The 17,519-nt window shown below is 44.2% G+C and overlaps 2 protein-coding genes across 3 annotated transcripts; one reads left to right on the top strand and one right to left on the bottom strand.

The window, feature by feature from the left end:
- The first annotated feature begins 3,087 nt into the window (after positions 1-3,087).
- LOC120672135 lies at positions 3,088-5,591 on the top strand. Of its 2 annotated transcripts, XM_039952434.1 has the most exons (3): positions 3,092-3,448; positions 3,533-3,826; positions 4,104-5,591. In XM_039952434.1, the coding sequence occupies exons 1-3, from the start codon at positions 3,350-3,352 to the stop codon at positions 5,292-5,294; spliced, it is 1,584 nt and encodes a 527-aa protein (XP_039808368.1). In that variant the 5' UTR covers positions 3,092-3,349; the 3' UTR covers positions 5,295-5,591. The 2 variants fall into 2 exon arrangements, with proteins under 2 accessions (XP_039808367.1, XP_039808368.1); XM_039952433.1 differs by having other exon boundaries at positions 3,088-3,826.
- A 455-nt stretch (positions 5,592-6,046) lies between these two features.
- Positions 6,047-12,241, bottom strand: LOC120672134 (terminal nucleotidyltransferase 4B-like). Its single transcript, XM_039952432.1, has 13 exons — positions 11,701-12,241; positions 10,744-10,856; positions 10,615-10,671; positions 9,841-9,936; positions 9,465-9,535; positions 9,307-9,349; positions 9,100-9,180; positions 8,926-8,985; positions 8,573-8,641; positions 8,253-8,350; positions 7,831-7,879; positions 7,693-7,737; positions 6,047-6,894 (listed from the first exon to the last, which is right to left on the bottom strand). The coding sequence occupies exons 1-13, from the start codon at positions 12,224-12,226 to the stop codon at positions 6,388-6,390; spliced, it is 1,815 nt and encodes a 604-aa protein (XP_039808366.1). The 5' UTR covers positions 12,227-12,241; the 3' UTR covers positions 6,047-6,387.
- Positions 12,242-17,519: the final 5,278 nt, after the last annotated feature.

Below are 17,519 nucleotides of genomic sequence, written 5' to 3'. Positions count from 1 at the left end.
GATCTGGAGGAGGGCTTCATGGACTTCTTTTTCTGTGAAAGGGTCGGCCAAGGAGGTTAGGTTGAATTGCTGCAGATTTAGTTTGTCCCATTTAGTTTGTCCCAGTTAAAGTCCCTTCGTTGTGGCGGCGGCCGGCTCATCGCCGTTTCGAAGTGTTGTTGAATGACTGCTGCCTTCTCGTGTGTTGCCGCCCACCCTCCATCCTTTTGGAGGACCTCGGGTTGATGGATTAGTTAAATTACTCTGGATTTCAATGAATGGAAATAAAAAATGAACTTAACGTGGTAATCCCAGATCTGCATATTGCATCCCAATTTATTGTCTACAGTAGACGATCCACAACAGTTGAACTACTGTCACAAACAACTGATATCAAAGTTCAAAGACGTAGCTACTGTCATATACAACTAGAACTAATCAATGACGTCAAGTAGCCGGCCGGGGCACGAACTCGAGACATAAAAAACTGGCGCAAGAATCTTTTGCTTTTGCTCTGGCCTAGTTAGATCGATCGATGGATCGGAACAGTGGGTCGGTGCCCTCGCGCGCGAGGCGCCAAGTTGTGGCTGCCAAGCGTTCAAGTGTGGGGAAAGCAAGGAATTTGTCGGCCATTTGCCGCCGCCAACAACCGGGGAAAACCGCTTACCGGTCGGGCCAAAAGGCGCCCGATCTGGATGCCACCCGAATACCCGATCCGGCGATCCCCTCGCCGGCTGATGGCGTGATGCGTATAGGCATGTAGATCTCGCTGACTCCGTGGCCACTAGGCAACTGGGGTCATATGATGTGATGCACTTCCCAACCGCCTCAGCTGCCGACGCAAAAGGTTTTATTTGTTGGTTGATGATGCAGTGTTCCATTCCATCATGGGCTCAGTGTATGATGCCGACTTTGCATGCACTTGGATCGGAATGGCAGTTTGAAACGCACTACGGCGGGTCCCTTCCATTCAAAAGTTATTCATCAGCCTTCGGTTATAGGAAGTTCATTATCCACTTGCTACCGATCGAGTCGACTTTCGGCAGGGTGAAAGGGCCAATGGCACACCGGCATAGCTCCACCTTATGCTTCTTTGAGAACTTGTTCATCTGGCTATATACAAAAAACGGATGCCCTTTCTTGTGCGTTCAACAAATCTGTCTATTTATGCGGTTATCAAGTACTCTCTTCATTTTAAAATGTAAGTAATTTTAGTTTTATCTATTATTATTATAAGTCAACTTTTTTTCTAATTCTGAACAAGCTTATAAAAATACACCAACATTTGCATCATCCAAACAGTTTGTTAAATCCATAATGTAATAAGTGTTGTTAGTGCATTTATTTGGATTAGAGACGTTAATACATTTTTCTGTAAATTTGATGAATTGAAGAAATTTGACTTAGCAAAAATCTGCAACAACCTACATTTTAGAGCGAAATGGGCCGGGTACATGTGGCCACGAAACTTTTTATTTATTTATCATTAGCTTGGGCTGAAGTTGTACAAAATTTTGCTAACTACTGCATTACCCGTAGGCCGTAGGGAACCACAAGCGTAATTTCAATATCCGGACTTATATTAGTACAGATAAAATTCACCTCTTCCTTTGTACTACATTCTCTTTTGCGAAATCCTCTATACTACTATGATGGTACGTCAGTACGACACCTTGTTCAGGAGATGCACGTTCCTATGTCCATATTGACCAGGCAAATTGACATTCGACGCACTTCTTCAGATAATGCTCCATGTACAGCAAAAGAATGCAGCCTTTTTACACTTTGCGTCGAAAGCGGGGCAGGGAAGATGCATATCCTTGTAAAACGCACACAACTTGCATTCTAGGCTACTTTTAGATGTGGCCTCCTAGTCAAGCGTGCTTCCTGAATGGACTTTTTGTCGCACCATCCCCCATTACAACCTACTAGCTTGATGGGTTGGCATTGAATTTGAACTTGGTATTCTTCTAATTTACTATATACCGGCTGCTATACTAATGCTTATAACATTGCTGCACGTAGCTCTATATTCTTTCTATATAACTCACTGAAGCACAGCAACACAGGATCGAGGGGGGTTCTCTAATTACTTGGATAAAAAGTTATCACCACAAAGGGGACAGTGTACATACATAGTTGTACTCTAGAAAACAACTGTATGCAAATGCAGATCCACATATTTTCTCAAAATTCTGCATTCGAACAGCCCGAAAGTTTCCGCGCAGTGGCCACTGCCCAAGGGCGAATCAGCCAATCCGGGAGCAAAACGTGCAACATTGTAAAAAAAAAAATCTTTTGTGGTGTGTTGAGCCAATGAGACCTTGTGATTACGTAGGGATGCAAATTGGTTACCTATAGTGCATCTCCAACCTTTTTAAATTTAAATATTTATATGCTATTTTCTAAAATAAAATTTTATTTTATAAAATAGTACAAATATTTAACTAAAGAAGGTTACTGTGGTTCCAAGGTTTCAATTCGCACCGCTAGTCACCAGCTTCAAACCTTGGGCGGCAACCTCCACTGGCCACCCACCCAAAGGAAAGTTGGAACCACAGTAACCTTGTGCAATGCAAGGCCCTGCCCGGCCGTGCCTGATCCGTTCAGTTGTTAATCCCGCACATGGCGCACGCGGCGGACAGCGACGGAGGCTCCCCCGAACAAACCCGTCATCGGGAACCGATCGCGCCGCCCCCGGCGTCCCGTCGTCCCCCACCCGCACCAGCTGAACTGACCACTGACCAGCAGCCGAGCACGTCGGTATCCCCTCTCGGTCTCGGTGCACAGTCGGTCCACACCCTCCCCGGCCACCCCTGGCTACGGCCCCTATCTACCCACCGCCACCGCTGAATCCCACGCCAGCGCGGTGGCGCGGCGCGACACCGCCCACCAGATTTCGCCAGATCTCATCTCGCAGCCCCGCATGTGGACGGGGCTCCGCCGAGCTCCGGAGCTCGGCGGCTTCGGCCCGCGCGTCTCGCCCTCCGAGGTCCATCCACCACGCTCGCTGCCCCCACTTGCTCCTCGAACTCCACAGGACGCCAGCCCCACCCCTCCCCCACCCCACCACCGCTCTCGCCTCTAGAGTCTAGACTAGGGAGCCTCTCGCCACCTCCGCTTTGCTTGCCTTGCCTCCTCTGTTTCCACTTTTTTTTTCACCTCTCTTCACACACTGTGTTTACTACTACCAGGCGGTTTTACATTATCCTGCTGCTTTTTTTCCTGCTTAGCTTGCACTCCTCTCCCTCCCTCTCTTTCCCCGCCCCTTCCTCCTCCCGCTCCGGATTCCCATTTCCCACCCAGCTCCCCGGCCCCTCACCCCGCCCCACCACACTGCACCGGCCCAAAACCCTAGCCCACGCCACGCATGGCCTCCCCCGCGCGCCCCGCCGCCGCCTCCGTCTCCGGCGCCTTCGACCTGCCCCCCGACGCGCGCTGCTCCTTCGACCACCCGCGCCGCCGCGAGGTACGCTACGCCGCGCTCGTGATTTCGATTTTTTCCCCCTCGGCCTCCGAGAGCGAGAGACGGCTTTGTTGGTTGGTTGCGCAGGACGAGAGGGCGGGGCGGGCGTTCGTCGGCGTCTACGCGCAGCCGCTGCTGCAGCAGCAGCAGGACGGCGGCTTCTACCCCAGGGACGCCGTCATGGCGGCCGTCGAGGAGTGCATGCGGAAGCAGGCCGACGCGCTGCTGCACTCGCTCGACGGCATCGGCGGCCGGCTCTCGCAGCTCGAGCTCTACTGCTACAAGCTCGAGAGGTCCATCGGGGAGCTGCGCAGCGACGTCATGGACTACCACAGCGAGAGCACCGCCAACTTCAGGTGCATCGACAAGAACCTCAGACAGGTGCGTGCCTGATCCCTGCGTCTCGGATCCGGGAACACATGGGTGCACCAAATGGTTCCTGGAGTAGTGATTTATTTCCGTAATGCCGCGGGGTAGTTCAAACTTCAAACGTAACAGTGAGATTTGGAATTCCACTTACGTTTGGTGTACAATGCCTAAAGAGTTACAGTTTGTTTCTTTCCCCGCACGATTGTACAGTCAGTGGAGTCAACTCACTGTGGGGTTGATGAGATTTACATAGCAACTTTGATAATTAGATCTACATTTTGGTCGCCAGGTCCACAAATCTGTGCAGATCCTTCAGGACAGGCAAGATTTAGCTGAAACTCCGAAAGAACTGAGCAAACTTCAAATAGCACATGAGGTGCCTTCTCAGAAGAGTGAAGCCACTGGTTTCTCCATGATCGCGCCAAGGGAAAACGACCACGGCACACAAGTTCCGAAGCATGAGGTTGCCCTTTTACCGATTCACCAAGTTAATGGGATGCAATCCCCTGGGGTCCAGGTCCAAAGCAGCAACGGGTTCGTTCTGCAACACCTGGTGCCGGTCTCTTTGAGTACGCAGAATGACCAGCAGCAGCTGAACCAAGCTCCTGTGTACTATGTGCAAAGCCAGGATCATGCCAAACCCATGGAGGAACCTTTGGTTCAAGTTGTGCAGCCACTTGTCCAGAATCCTGAAGCCAGGGTTGCGGTTGAGCTACCTCAGAAATCTAGTCAATCAACTGAATTGTACCCTCAGTCACAGAATCATAGGCCCCAGATGCCTACCCAGGTTGATTCACACACATGGCATTCCCAACAGCCCATGGTGCAACAGCAGCAATACATCATTCAGCAAGTTCCACGCCAGACTGTTCAACAACAATCGTCATCTCCTCAGTCTCAGAGTGCTCCTCAAGTCACACCCTTGTATCCTTCATACTGTTCCCAGAAGCCTGCCAATGCTAACTCTGAGCCGATTTCAAGAAGTGTGGCTGTGCAGCCATACTCTTCACTGCAGCAGAAGCATCATGAAGTCGCCCATTCATTTTATGGCCAAGGCAACACAATTTTGCTTCCAGTGGCTGATCATAATATCCAGCAGCAGCAACCACAGTCGCTGCAGGCACACAGCCAGGGCCCCTGTCCTCAAACAAGCCAGCCCAGTCACTGTAGTGTTGCATCTTATGTTCAAGGAAATGGGCAGACCTATAGCTCCTCATACAAGAACCCTTCTAACTACCCTGCAACTGTTGTTGCTGTTCTGCCTCAACCTCCAGCTACTGCTCCTATGGCATTTCATCACTTGGGACCGCAAGCTGTGCACAATCATCCATTTGGAAATATGGTTGAAACAGCCAGTGTACTAGGGTACCCACGGGATCAAGTCGACATACTCCCGGTGGTGGCTGCAGCCCAATCTGCCATGGTTGATAAGCTTAATGCTGGCAGCAATGTAACATCCCCACGCGACTGGTCAGCATAATGGATAATGGGAAATCATACATTTCACTGCTTCCACAACTTACTACCATACATATTGCAGTTGGAAGCACATCAGGTCTACGAGTATGTCATCTGGCTCTTTTTTTTTTTACATCAGCCAGCAGATTGAAACAAATCCTTCAGTCTTTTTGAGCTGAAGGTCAATCTGAAATAAGAAAGCTAGGTTAGCTGAGTCTTGATTTTCGGCATATGTCCTCACTTTTAATGGACATATCTCCTTGTAACCAGTGTTGAACTTTATGCCTTGCTTATATGAATATATAACGGGTTTACATCAGCTTGTCGGATGGTAGCTGTTAACGTTGATTTTTAACAGCTGTTGCTTTCTCAAAGGTCAATTTAACGTTGATTCTTAACAGCTGTTGATCTAGTTTGTTTTGTGCATGGAACGAAGACATAGCTGTGGTCCCGGAAATTTAAATTGACATCGTTTCATCTTCATTGCTTAGCATGCTCCAAGTTATTCATTGAGCACTAGTTTGTATATTAAGCTCACTGCAGAATGCAAGTGCTACAGTTGGTCACAAGTAATAATGAACACTTCCATTTTCAGAATGAAAACAGAACATCACTTGCTAACTGAGAACGTCACTGAAGCTTGGGGTGGCCAGAACTATCGATCTATGCACTCTAAACACAGAACGAAAAAGATGTATTAATCTTATCGCCTAGAGGTCAGATTATACAGTATTCATGTACATTCTCTAACACAAAATTTCTCGTACCATCCAATTAGGTCATCAGTACACAATATCGATATTTGAATATGAATTTGCATCACTGAATGATGCAACAGAAAAGAATATACATCATCACCACACATACCATTACCAACAAAATTGCTGCACGTTGAAATTATACAAGTATATAACTAGATCTTAGCTTGATATCCGTTAAATAAAGGATAGAGGTTAAATAGATAGACAAACAAACAATACACTGGGGCTTCTAAATAATCATCGATTGCCTGTCGTCGCCAGGTGTACAATAATGTAACACGATGCTCTTCTCAGTGTCAAATTCTGCTGGATCTCTGAGACCTGTGTAAATGCTATTAGCAACCACCATAAAAGTTACCACCTACTAACATGCGTGTATTGTGGGAGTGTATTTGTAAATCTGTCGTACTCCCTTGGCCCCTTCCACCGTTTGCTGCTTCCTGCTTCCCGCTTGGACGCTCTATCCTCTTTGAACCCATTTGCAGCACTACTACTGCCTGAGCAATCAGCCTTCGACTTCTTTCGTGATTTCTGTTTTGATTTGGAGGACTTCCGTTTTTTAGATGGGGAAGAGCTAGTGTCCTCAGATGTGGATTGGCTATTTCTGGGCAATGGTTCATCCTCATCTATCACATGCCAATTGTAGACTACATCATTCTCACTGTCAAACTGCCGGGTTACCGGTTCCCAGGGTTCCGTTAACATGTCGGGCAACTTATCTTCATTGTTCCAGCCTTTTCGGTCAAGGAGAACCGAATCAGGTCTGACAATGGTACCCAGAATGCTTCTCTTAGGCCCCAAGTTTGTAATCAAGTTTGCGTCGGTTAACACGGAGTATGCCTTCGAAAATGCTGACTTCACCTAAAGCATAATTAAAGATTTTCTTCATCAGAAGTCCAGTATGCACAAGTTTTCTCATGTCAAAAGATTCCAGAGAAATAATACCATAGGTAAAATGCAAATACCTAGTCAATTAATATATATAGCAAATTAGGGGGAGATGAATTGGTGTAAGCAACCTGGATGGTAGCAAGAGAAGGGAATAAAGCACCCTATGGATATATGGACCTGGATTGCTGTGAATTATCTGTACACTACCTAGCAGTTTCTTAAGGAAGCTTCAATTCAAACTGATGAAGTGATGATAAGTAGCATATTCGTTCCAACATTAAAAGGAATAATAGCCTTCCAGTTCTAGTCAGGAACTGATGCTATCAGCTAGAGACCAAACTAAACCATCCATAAATGGCCAATCCTGATTCTTGAATGGATGATACAATGAAAATGTCATTCCAATGCATATTCCCATGATGAACCAGCAAAGAAACCAACAAATTAAGATAAGAGCATTTTATCAATAGTTATTAATAAGAAAGTGTGAGCATTATGAAAGAGTAAATGAATTAAATCATCAAAACGAATTCCAGCTATCATATCCATCAGGGGTGCAAATTGATAATCCTTGGGTGCACCTCCAACCTCTTTAGTTCAAAATTTTGTACTACTCCACCAAAATGAGATCTCATTTTGATGTAGTACAAAATTTTGAACTAAAAAGGGTTGGAGGGGCACCTAAGGGTCACCAATTAACACCCCTAATATCCATACATTGACAAAATGGGAGACAGAAGAACGGGTCCACCTTGATAGAACAATTACCTTAAAGTAGTTAAACGAATTCTTTCCAATATCATTATCTGGTGCCTGGACATCACAATTTGAATATGTAAATTTGCAACTGAAGATGCTCAAGTTATTTAACCTAGGTGAAGAATGGACATTGAATAGAGATCCTACCATGGGATCCTGAATAGCTAAAAGATGGGGCCGATCAAAATTCATAAAGCTACAAAAGCATATTTGAGATAAAATCAGTGAAGATGGACCAGTAAACCAAATGGAACTTATGTGTGAACAATAGGGTTAGAACTTAGCGACTAATTTCAACCTACCACCTGACAAAAAGATCAATTATTAACAAAATTTGCATACGAAACTACCAATCAACAAACGACAATAAACCATTTTTAAACAGTTACCGACAAAATGATATATGTTGTTCCTTAAAAAAAGAGATATATTGCTAGTATGGAAATATAGGGAAACATGGAAAGCAAGTACAGATGAGCAAGACATTGAACAATCATCCAATCGCAGTCACAGCAGTTAGTAGATTTATCCATCTGGCATAAAACCATCTAGCAAAATCACTGGCTTACTCTTTATCACTTTTTAAGAAGAAGGTATTTGCAGAGTTGCAAGATATTCCAACATCATAATGGTTCAACTTGCGTCCATAAAAATCAAAAAACTTGACCTGCAGAAAAAGGGAGCAAATAATAAGTGGAGTCACTTCCATATCTTCATCATAAAGTGAAGCGCCATGCTTCTCCAATGGAGTAGAAAAGACATAAAGGAACAAGATTTTCAAAAGTGGGACACTGCCTTACTGCAAAGCTCATTGTACGCAGTGGACCAATATGAAAGTATTACGAGCGAAAAATATCAATTGTCCATATAGAAGAAAAGTATTACTTACCAAAAGAATTCCCAAATTGTTCTCCTTGGGCTGACGATACCCCAAAATATCTTTCCCACCCCACATCAACTAAAAGAGAATAAATATATGGTGGTAAATATTGTATCTGAAAGCATGAATCCTCAGGTTGCAGATTTCAAGTAAACAATGACACTACAAGAAAGTATGATGCAGTTGAGATAATTGTGTTAAAAATGCTTACATCTAATGCATTTGATTCGTTTAATACCTTAGGTTTGTTTTGAGAGCTTAATTATATCATAAAAAACACCTTACTGTGATTTCAGTTGTTTTTTAAGTATTTCTTTGCAACTTTCGAATATAGACAGCTCAGGTCATTAATCTTATTTCACCTGTAGATGTGTGATCAGCATTGTGAGAAGTGCATATGACCCAATTCCACCTGAATAGACCTACAAAAAAGAGTGCAGTGGTCACTAGAAATCTGAGTCAACCCAACAATTCTATATAACAACCTTTTACTTAAGAAAATGAGCAAATGGTCACCATTTTTAGTTGAATGTTACCTCATTAAGCTCTCTTTGATGCAGAAAAACCTTCAGAATCATACATAAAGGTCTTAAAGCAGGTAACTTCTTCACAGCATCCTACAGTACAAAATGAAAGAGATTGGTCAAAAGAATCAGGTGAACCAAACTGCATATAATCATCTGCCATAATGGACGGGCTGTGATCCATAATGGACTAGCTAGTTGTTTCATCTGAACAGGTACCTTGATGAAGTCTGCTGCTTGTGGCCCGCCATCAATATCAAAGCTGGAACAGAAAGGCAATATTATATATTACACAAAGAGGCAGTCTGGCACAAATGAAAATGAAACTAAAAATGCAAGGACTATTGGTATGACTAAATGAGAAAACAAAACTGAACCTGATATCAAAAGCTATTCCACTCTTTGTTTCGACAAACTTCACAATTGGCACACGTGCCTTTGCTATTACCTGTGATACAAGAAAAGCGTTGGCATATCAACAAAATAAGCAACTTAGTATCCAACTAGTTGACAAAAGTGGAAAACACAGAAAAGAATGGTGATAGCTTCCAAAAAATGGAGTTTGGTAGCTGCCAAATTAAACCACTGATCATTTCGGGTGCTCATTTCAACTGGATAAAAATTGTGTTGTTCCTTCATTGGCGAGAAAATAGTATTTTATCCTCCAGAAAATCTTGTAATATGCACACAAACCAGAAAAGGAACTTGCAGAGATGCTAACTTAACAGATTAAAGCAGGGTGAAAACTGGAACCTGTATCTTTCTAGCAACACCTTTCTGAGACAATGCTTTAGCAAGACCATATAGGCCAAACTGAGGAGTTTTAACTCCGGACTCGAATATTACAACCTGCAGCAATAAACCAATGTGAACAGATAAATGAGTAAGCATCTCATAAAAAAGAAGATATATGAAAAATATGTTTCCAGGTGAAAGATGAAACTGCAAGCTTATAAAAAGCCCTAGCTGACGTACCCAGAAACTTCCTTTGTCAAGAAAGAAAGTATCAAAGTATGTTCGCCTGATATCAAATTAGCTAGAGCAATTAAGAGGTGAATACATGTCCATGAAAACATGGCATGTCCATCTAATCTAGGTCTAATATTACTAGTGCTAACTGCCAGGTATCTCAATCTTTAGACTATCAGGCAATTGTGTTGCTTTTCTGCAAATGGGATGACAGAAGGCATACTTTGTTCTGCTAATATGTATTCCTCCCTCTCTTGTTATTTTTCCATTATCTCATATCTATTATTCTTTATGATCAGATACCAATGCTCTCTATTGCTTTAAACCTAATAATCAATAGTAAGAGCTATATCCTATAAGGGCCTTGCATTTTGTACAAAACGGAATTAGAAGACACGTCATGCAAGCAAATCTTCACCTTTTACCGTCGCAGGATAGGGAAGAAAATTTTGTTCTAACAAAGGAAGCACTATGCTCCAGCGACTAATACAGAACAAGGGAAGGCAAGTGAAATGCCAAGGTAGAAATCTAGATAAGAGGATAAATGAAAATGCTTACATCGATATCACTTGTTGGTAGATAGAGCCCTGTTCTGAAAGATCCAAAGACTTCCACCTGCCATGCAAAACTGGGAATCACCAAATAGTTCAAAGCTATCTGCTACCAAGCACAAGAGAATTCACTTGCCTTGCACTGAGGCCATATATGTTTGATAACATCTGAGACAGCTTGCACAGCAGCTGTCCGTGAAGATTGCTCTTCAGTAGAAGGTGAGATAAAATCGCAGAAGTCGAGAATCTCTGCAGCAAATAGTTAATATTTATAAGTACCGCATCAGTTAATTTCTCAATTTTTAAACAACGAATATAGCTATGAGGTTTTACTGATCTCAAGGTATATTTAATTCAAGTACCAGAAGTAAATTTGATTTGCATGCCTGGATCAAGTGCTAACATAAATTTTGATTTCCAGGCCTGGATCAACTCTATAACATAGCTTCACTACTTTTTCCATAAGTATAAGACTGATCCATGAGATGGTATATAACAAAATTTGTACTTACTCCATTGAAACCACGAAAGTCACTATTCTACATCACAATTTCTCTTAATACTTTCTCCATCTTTAATACAAGAATGCCACTACAGAGATTATCTTTAATCATCATTTATAATCAACATCTTCTAAGGATGTCATTACACCTATTCATCAACGGCACGGAAAACATCATGAAGGTTGTAGACAGTCCAGGTTCGTGATCCTTGGTATGGTATGAGCAGGCCTTCAATATGGACATGCATATTACCACAATTCCCAAGCACCTATTCTGCTATTCAGTACACTCAATGCATTACAGATTCAGATTATCTCTGATCATGTCATTCCATCAATAACTACAGTAAGCCGCAACTCATTTTGACATAGCGAGCCACAAAACTCAAACTATCCCAAAACCGAAAATACATCCCGAAGGAAAACACCACTGGCAAAGCCAAAACTGAGATCAGACATTCATAGCCAAACCCTGCTACACATTGTAAACTAGGCTATCAAAATTTACTCTATAAGCTCATCAAAGCAATTAAGTAGCTTCGCAGGAAGCAGCAGAAATCCACTACCCAGAGCAGTAAAAAAAATCCTCACCCTTGTGTAGCTGCAGCATGGGACTCCTGAACCGCCTCCCTCCCCTGAACCACGCGCGCTCAGACCCCTGCGCTGGCTGCTCCTCCGCAGCGCGGGAGCTCGAAGGCGTCGCCGCCGCCGCAGACGCCGGGGCCTCGACGGAAGCAGAGGCGGAGACGTCGAGCGAGAAGAAGTCCGCCGCGGGGATGTCCACGAGAGCATCCCCAGCCGCCGTTATCTCGTTGCGGAAGACGGCATAGGTCGCGGTGGCATCATCCTCGTCCTGCCCCGCGGCGGCGGGGGCCAGCCGGGGCTCGGCGCCGTCGTCGAGGGCCTCCTCCGGCGAGAAGGCCAGGGTCAGCCCCGGGAGGGCGTCGTAGACGTAGGTCGTAGTGGCGGCGTCCGCTTCGGCCTCCATGGCGGCTGGGGCTGCCGTGGCGGGCGCTTCTGTGGGCGGCGCGGGGGAGGGGACGGCTCGTTTGCCCTTCTTCCGCTTCCGGGGAGTAGGCGGCGGCCGAGGCCCCGCGTTCTTCGCCTTGCAAGCCATGGATTGGGCTTCAGATGATGCGGGCTGGTCGGCGGGGAGAAGACGGGCCGGGCAAGTCGTAGGTCTGCAAGATTTATCTGCGGCCCAGCAAACGTGCCGAGAGCGGACTTCTTCAGTTTCCCTTTATCTCCACTACCAAGTACGCGCCTTTTTTTGTTTTTGCATTTTTCAAAAAAAAATTTACAAAAATATATTTTTGGATTTAGGTTTTACGGTTCTATACCCCTGCCGCCCGGCAGGGGGGCGGCAGGGGGCCTATCGCCCGGCAGGTGGGCGGTAGGGACCTATATGTAAATAAAAATAAAAATTTTTTACGCAGAGGTCTTTGGAGGGAGCCTGTCGCCCCCCTGCCGCCCAGTGGGCGGCAGGGGGGCGGCAGGCTCCCTCCTCAAATATAAAACTCCAACTCTTCCCTCTGCGCCCTCATTTTCTGCCCACGAGATCCAGAGAGGGGAGAGGGAGAGAGGAGGGGTGAGGGAGGTAAAAAACCCGGCGAAGCCCTGCAGGATTTTTGATCCGAACCGCATGTAACCAATATTTCTCAACTTTGTCATTCCATATTTTTTTTATATTTAATTTTATGATTAGTATTTTTTATTGTTGTAAGCACTTAGGGTTCGGATTAGTGGTTATAATTGAAGGAATAGTATATTTGTAGATATTAGATTAATTAAAATGAAGTCTTTGCATGGCCAAATATGTCGAGCAAAGTGGCATTTCAAGTTCATTACGGTGACTTCTATAGAATTACTCATGATTCTTGTGGAGTAAATCTATCAACATTGGAAAGAAGACAGTGCAGTCTAGACAAACCCCTAGAGAGGAGTTTTGAGTCCATACGGAAATGTCTTCACAAGATGTTCAATGTGAATTCAAAGACTCATTTGCTTACGGTTCATACCTTGACTTCCTGGGAAGCTAATGGGGATTTCTGGGAGTTGACGCATATAAATAGTACGGAAGAATGGCAACATTACATGCACGCAGCTCTTGAAAGTGGGTGGCCTCTCGCAATGGTAATTCAGATTCACCAGAAGACCGGTGATTTAGGTGAAGGGTCAACACACACAACATTTGACTGCAATGAAGAGATGGAAGAGGATAAAGAAGAAGAGAACGTGCAAGCTCCAGAACCAGAACCAGAACCACAAGGTTTAGCAGATGAAGGCGAGCGGATACCTGGAATTGTGGAGGACATGGAGAAAGAAGACCAGGATGCACAAATAATAGAGCAATGTGGGGACTCATCGGACGATGAGGACGATGAGCGCTTCCCAGTGCTAGGTGAATGGCGTAAAGAGGGTTTTGGTAATCCAGTGGTACAAGATATTAGATGTCCGGAGTTTGAATACAGAGTGAATGAGGTCATACAAGGGGCAAAGTATCGTACCCTTGAGGATGTGAAGGATGCTGTGAAGCTCTGGGATGTATCTCTGAGGAAGGAATTCAGAGTACTGAAGTCTAGCAGCAAAGAATATGAGGTGAGGTGTGCAGATAGAGACTATACATGGCGAGTGCATGCATACAAGGGAATGTTCAATTGTTACACCACATACTTGTAGATTGACAGGTGTAGTGGGACATCATCGTAATATCACATCAACTTTCGTGGCTAAGAAGATGTATGGGGTGATTCTTGACAAAATAGATTATGAGCCTGCATTGATAATTAGGGACATTGAACAGAATTTCCAGTATGTGATCAGCTATGCAAAGGCTTGGCGGGCTAAACAAAAATTATTTGAGATGAGGTTTGGCACTTATGAAGCATCATATGACAACCTACCTCGTATGCTTGAAGCAATTGTGCAAAGAAATCCTGGAAGTGCTTTTGATACATACAGTGTACCGAGTTTGTCAGGGGGGGCCAAGCATTCTGCTGCGAGCTTTCTTCTGCATTGGAGCATGTGTGAGGGCATTCATTTACTGCCTTCCTGTTCTGTGTATTGACGGCACTTTCCTGACAGGGAAATATAAGGGAACAATATTGACGGCAATCGGAATTGATTGCAACAAGCAGATAGTTCCCATCGCCTTTGCCTTTGTTGAGAATGAGAACACAGAAAGCTGGTACTGGTTTCTTGAACGTCTGAAGATTCATGTTATTGCTGGAAGGCCTAATGTTTGCCTTATCAGTGATAGGCATGCAGGTCTACTTGCAGCTATAAGACAGCTCCAAGAAGGTAGTCAATTTTCACCTCCTATATGGCCAGATGTTGTCAATAGGTGGTGTGTGAGGCATATGGCTGCTAACTTTTATGAGCGGTTCAAGAATAAGGATCTGATGAATTTGTTCAAGCGATTGTGCACTCAGAATCAGCAGATGAAGTTTGATGCTTTGTGGGGTATAATTGATGACATGAGTGCTGAATTGCTTAAGAGCCAGGCCTCATCATCCAGCAGGAGACGTTCTACAGATTCATTAGTTGGACATGCTAAGCCATTTTCACAGTGGATTGATGGTGTACCTAAAGAGAAGTGGTCACTTCTGTATGACACAGATGGGAGACGTTATGGGATTGAGACGACCAACCATGCTGAATGTTACAATATGGTAATGCGTCGTGTTCGTGGATTTCCTCTTGTTGGCATTGTTGAGTTCATCATGTATGGATGCATAAAGTATTTTCGGGAGCGATACACATCAGCCGCTCCCTTACTTAATGATCCAGGAGTGCATTTTTGCAGAAGGGTCAATGAGTACATGGAGAAAAAAGTTGAAAAGGCTCGATTTCACTCAGTCATATCGATGGGCACAAAGGAGCAAAGATTTTAGGTATCATGCAGGGACAGGACCGGACAGGGTGTCCGCAGACAAAGGGTAATTCAAGAAGTTTTGATAACCATTGACGGGAGGGTGTTCTGCCGATGTTAGAAGCCAAAGGTGCATCACTTACCATGCTCCCATATCATCGCGGCTTGTTCTGTATCTGGGTTAGATGCTGCGTCATATGTTTCTCAATATTTCACAAAAGAAGCCGCAGCACAGACTTGGTGTCATGAGATATACGGCATTGGTATTCTATGCCCATTCACTCAAAAAAATCCCCATCCAATTCTCATCCCTGATGCAGCTACGAAGCGGGGCATAGGCCGAAGGCAGACACGTCGTATCCGGAACGGAATGGACGAGGCCGAGGCTGGAAAGAAGAAAAAACATTGCAACTTGTGTGGAGCGGATGGTCACACTTACAAGAAGTGCCCACAGCTATCAGTACCCAATGCTGCTGTCGAGGCTGGACCTTCCGGGAATCCGACGGATGGATCGGCTCCACCTACAAGAATTCGCCGCATCTAGTTGTGCATTTATTTATGTGTACGAAATTAAGTATATTGTGTATGTACTATGTCTAAATGTCTTGTTTAACTAGTTGGCAGTGCGTATTTCTATAGAATTTGGTTGTAATGAACGTAACCTTTAATGTAATATCTTATGTGGTATCTTGTTTAACGTTATATTTATATATCGTTCATTGTATCAAATTGGCTAGCCCCAAATGCTTGGACACTTGGTTTGTCGCCACCTATAGCACAAGCCACCACATAATGTGACACATAGAAGATAGCTAAATGAGTACACATCCATGATACTGAAGAATCCAAATTATTTCAGTACAATTTGCTTCACAATCTAGACCGATGAACAATATATGTTACACATTATTTCATGAAATCATCTAGGTAGTCACGCACAGGGGGAGGAACATCATCTCTTGGAGGCCATGGTTTGGGGGGCATGAAATCATCTAAGTCGTGATCCCAGTTAACAGAACTTGGTGCTGGAAGTGGTGCAGTTTGACTTGACGAACCTCTTGACTTTCCCTTTCTCTCTTTTATGGTTCTACTTTCATGTACAGGGGGAGGAACATCAGGTGTTCGAGGCCATGATTTGGGGGGCATGAAGTCATCCATATCGTCATCCCAGTTAACACAACTAGGTGCTCGAGGTGGTGCAGCACGACTAGACGAACCTCCGGTCACGTGTTCTTGCGGAGGCCGAGAACTATGACCCGAAGATCTTTTCCACCTCCTTCGTCTAGTTTGGGGCATAACTCCACCGAAGATACATACCAATTTTTTGAAATTTGGTATCGATTTGTTAATCAACTCCGTGTCCTCGGGGTAATCCTAGCATATAATTACACAATAATTTTACTATTTCGTAAATATGGATTACAAATAACGGACGTGATTAGAACTGAATAAGAGTTACCTTAATGTGCATCTCATACACCTCTGGCCGCATCCATATCTTACAAGTAGTTTGTAAGAATCCAATAACATGTTGATGATTCGCTAGTTCACATACCCTCATGTATATCTTCCTACGTTCTAGCAGGTATTCCTTTAAATCTTGCATTGTAATACCTCGAAACAATGTCAAATATTTAAACTCAACTAATTTGGATAACACCATCTCTATCGTACCATCCGCTAATGGATTCAACTTCTTACTGATTACAAGACGTGTCATGATCTCAAGAAATATACTGGATTTTTCTTCGGTCCATGAAAATCCAACAGAATTGGAGGCAGACATTGCCTTATGCTGCAATAACAGTAAGGTACTGTCATACTAAGTTTACTATTCTATATTTCACTATCCAAAATATAAATCTATTCTAATTCATGATTATTTTAGAAACAAGTCTATAATAGTTGAGAAATATTGGTTACCTGCGGTTCGAATCAAAAATCCTGCAGGGCTTCGCCGGTTTTTTTACCTCCCTCACCCCTCCTCTCTCCCTCTCCCCTCTCTGGATCTCGTGGGCAGAAAATGAGGGCGCAGAGGGAAGGGTTGGAGTTTTATATTTGAGGAGGGAGCCTGCCGCCCCCCTGCCGGGCGGCAGGCCCCTGCCGCCAACTGGTTTGGCGGCAGGGGGCCTGCCGCCCGCCAGGGGTGCGGCAGGCTCCCTCCAAGAACTTCTGCGTAAAAAAATTTTATTTTTATTTACATATAGGTCCCTACCGCCCACCTGTCGGGCGGTAGGCCCCTGCCGCCCCCCTGCCGGACGGCAGGGGTATAGAACTGTAAAACCTGAATCCAAAAATATATTTCTGTAAAAATTTTTTTGAAAAATGCAAAAACAAAAAAGGCGCTACCAAGTACTACTTGTTATTTTTCTATTTCTAGTGAGATTTACTCATTTTCTCCGGAACCAACGCTATAAAATACACCGACAAAAATACGCTATAAAATAAAATTTAATCCCTGTAAAAGGGCAAAATGCTGAAATACAGCATCCATCGCATCTAGTAAATTACGACACTGAATCCAAAAGAAAGTACATTA

The sequence above is a fragment of the Panicum virgatum genome, chromosome 5N, assembly GCF_016808335.1.
Source record: "Panicum virgatum strain AP13 chromosome 5N, P.virgatum_v5, whole genome shotgun sequence".
In the NCBI taxonomy this organism is placed as follows: Eukaryota; Viridiplantae; Streptophyta; class Magnoliopsida; order Poales; family Poaceae; genus Panicum; species Panicum virgatum.
The sequence above is the reverse complement of the archived record's forward strand: the minus strand, read 5'-3'. Positions and strand labels throughout refer to the sequence as shown.

What these genes read in the sequence shown, in the direction of transcription:
- LOC120672135 (XM_039952433.1), top strand. Translation starts at nt 3,350, where the DNA reads ATGGCCTCCCCCGCGCGCCCCGCCGCCGCCTCCGTCTCCGGCGCCTTC. An exon ending in TCGACAAGAACCTCAGACAG is followed by an intron (nt 3,827 to 4,103) that starts GTGCGTGCCTGA and finishes TTTGGTCGCCAG; the next exon opens with GTCCACAAATCTGTGCAGAT.
- LOC120672134 (XM_039952432.1), bottom strand. Translation starts at nt 12,226, where the DNA reads ATGGCTTGCAAGGCGAAGAACGCGGGGCCTCGGCCGCCGCCTACTCCC. An exon ending in TAGCTATTCAGGATCCCATG is followed by an intron (nt 7,738 to 7,830) that starts GTAGGATCTCTA and finishes TGTGATGTCCAG; the next exon opens with GCACCAGATAATGATATTGG. An exon ending in ATTCGTTTAACTACTTTAAG is followed by an intron (nt 6,895 to 7,692) that starts GTAATTGTTCTA and finishes ATTATGCTTTAG; the next exon opens with GTGAAGTCAGCATTTTCGAA.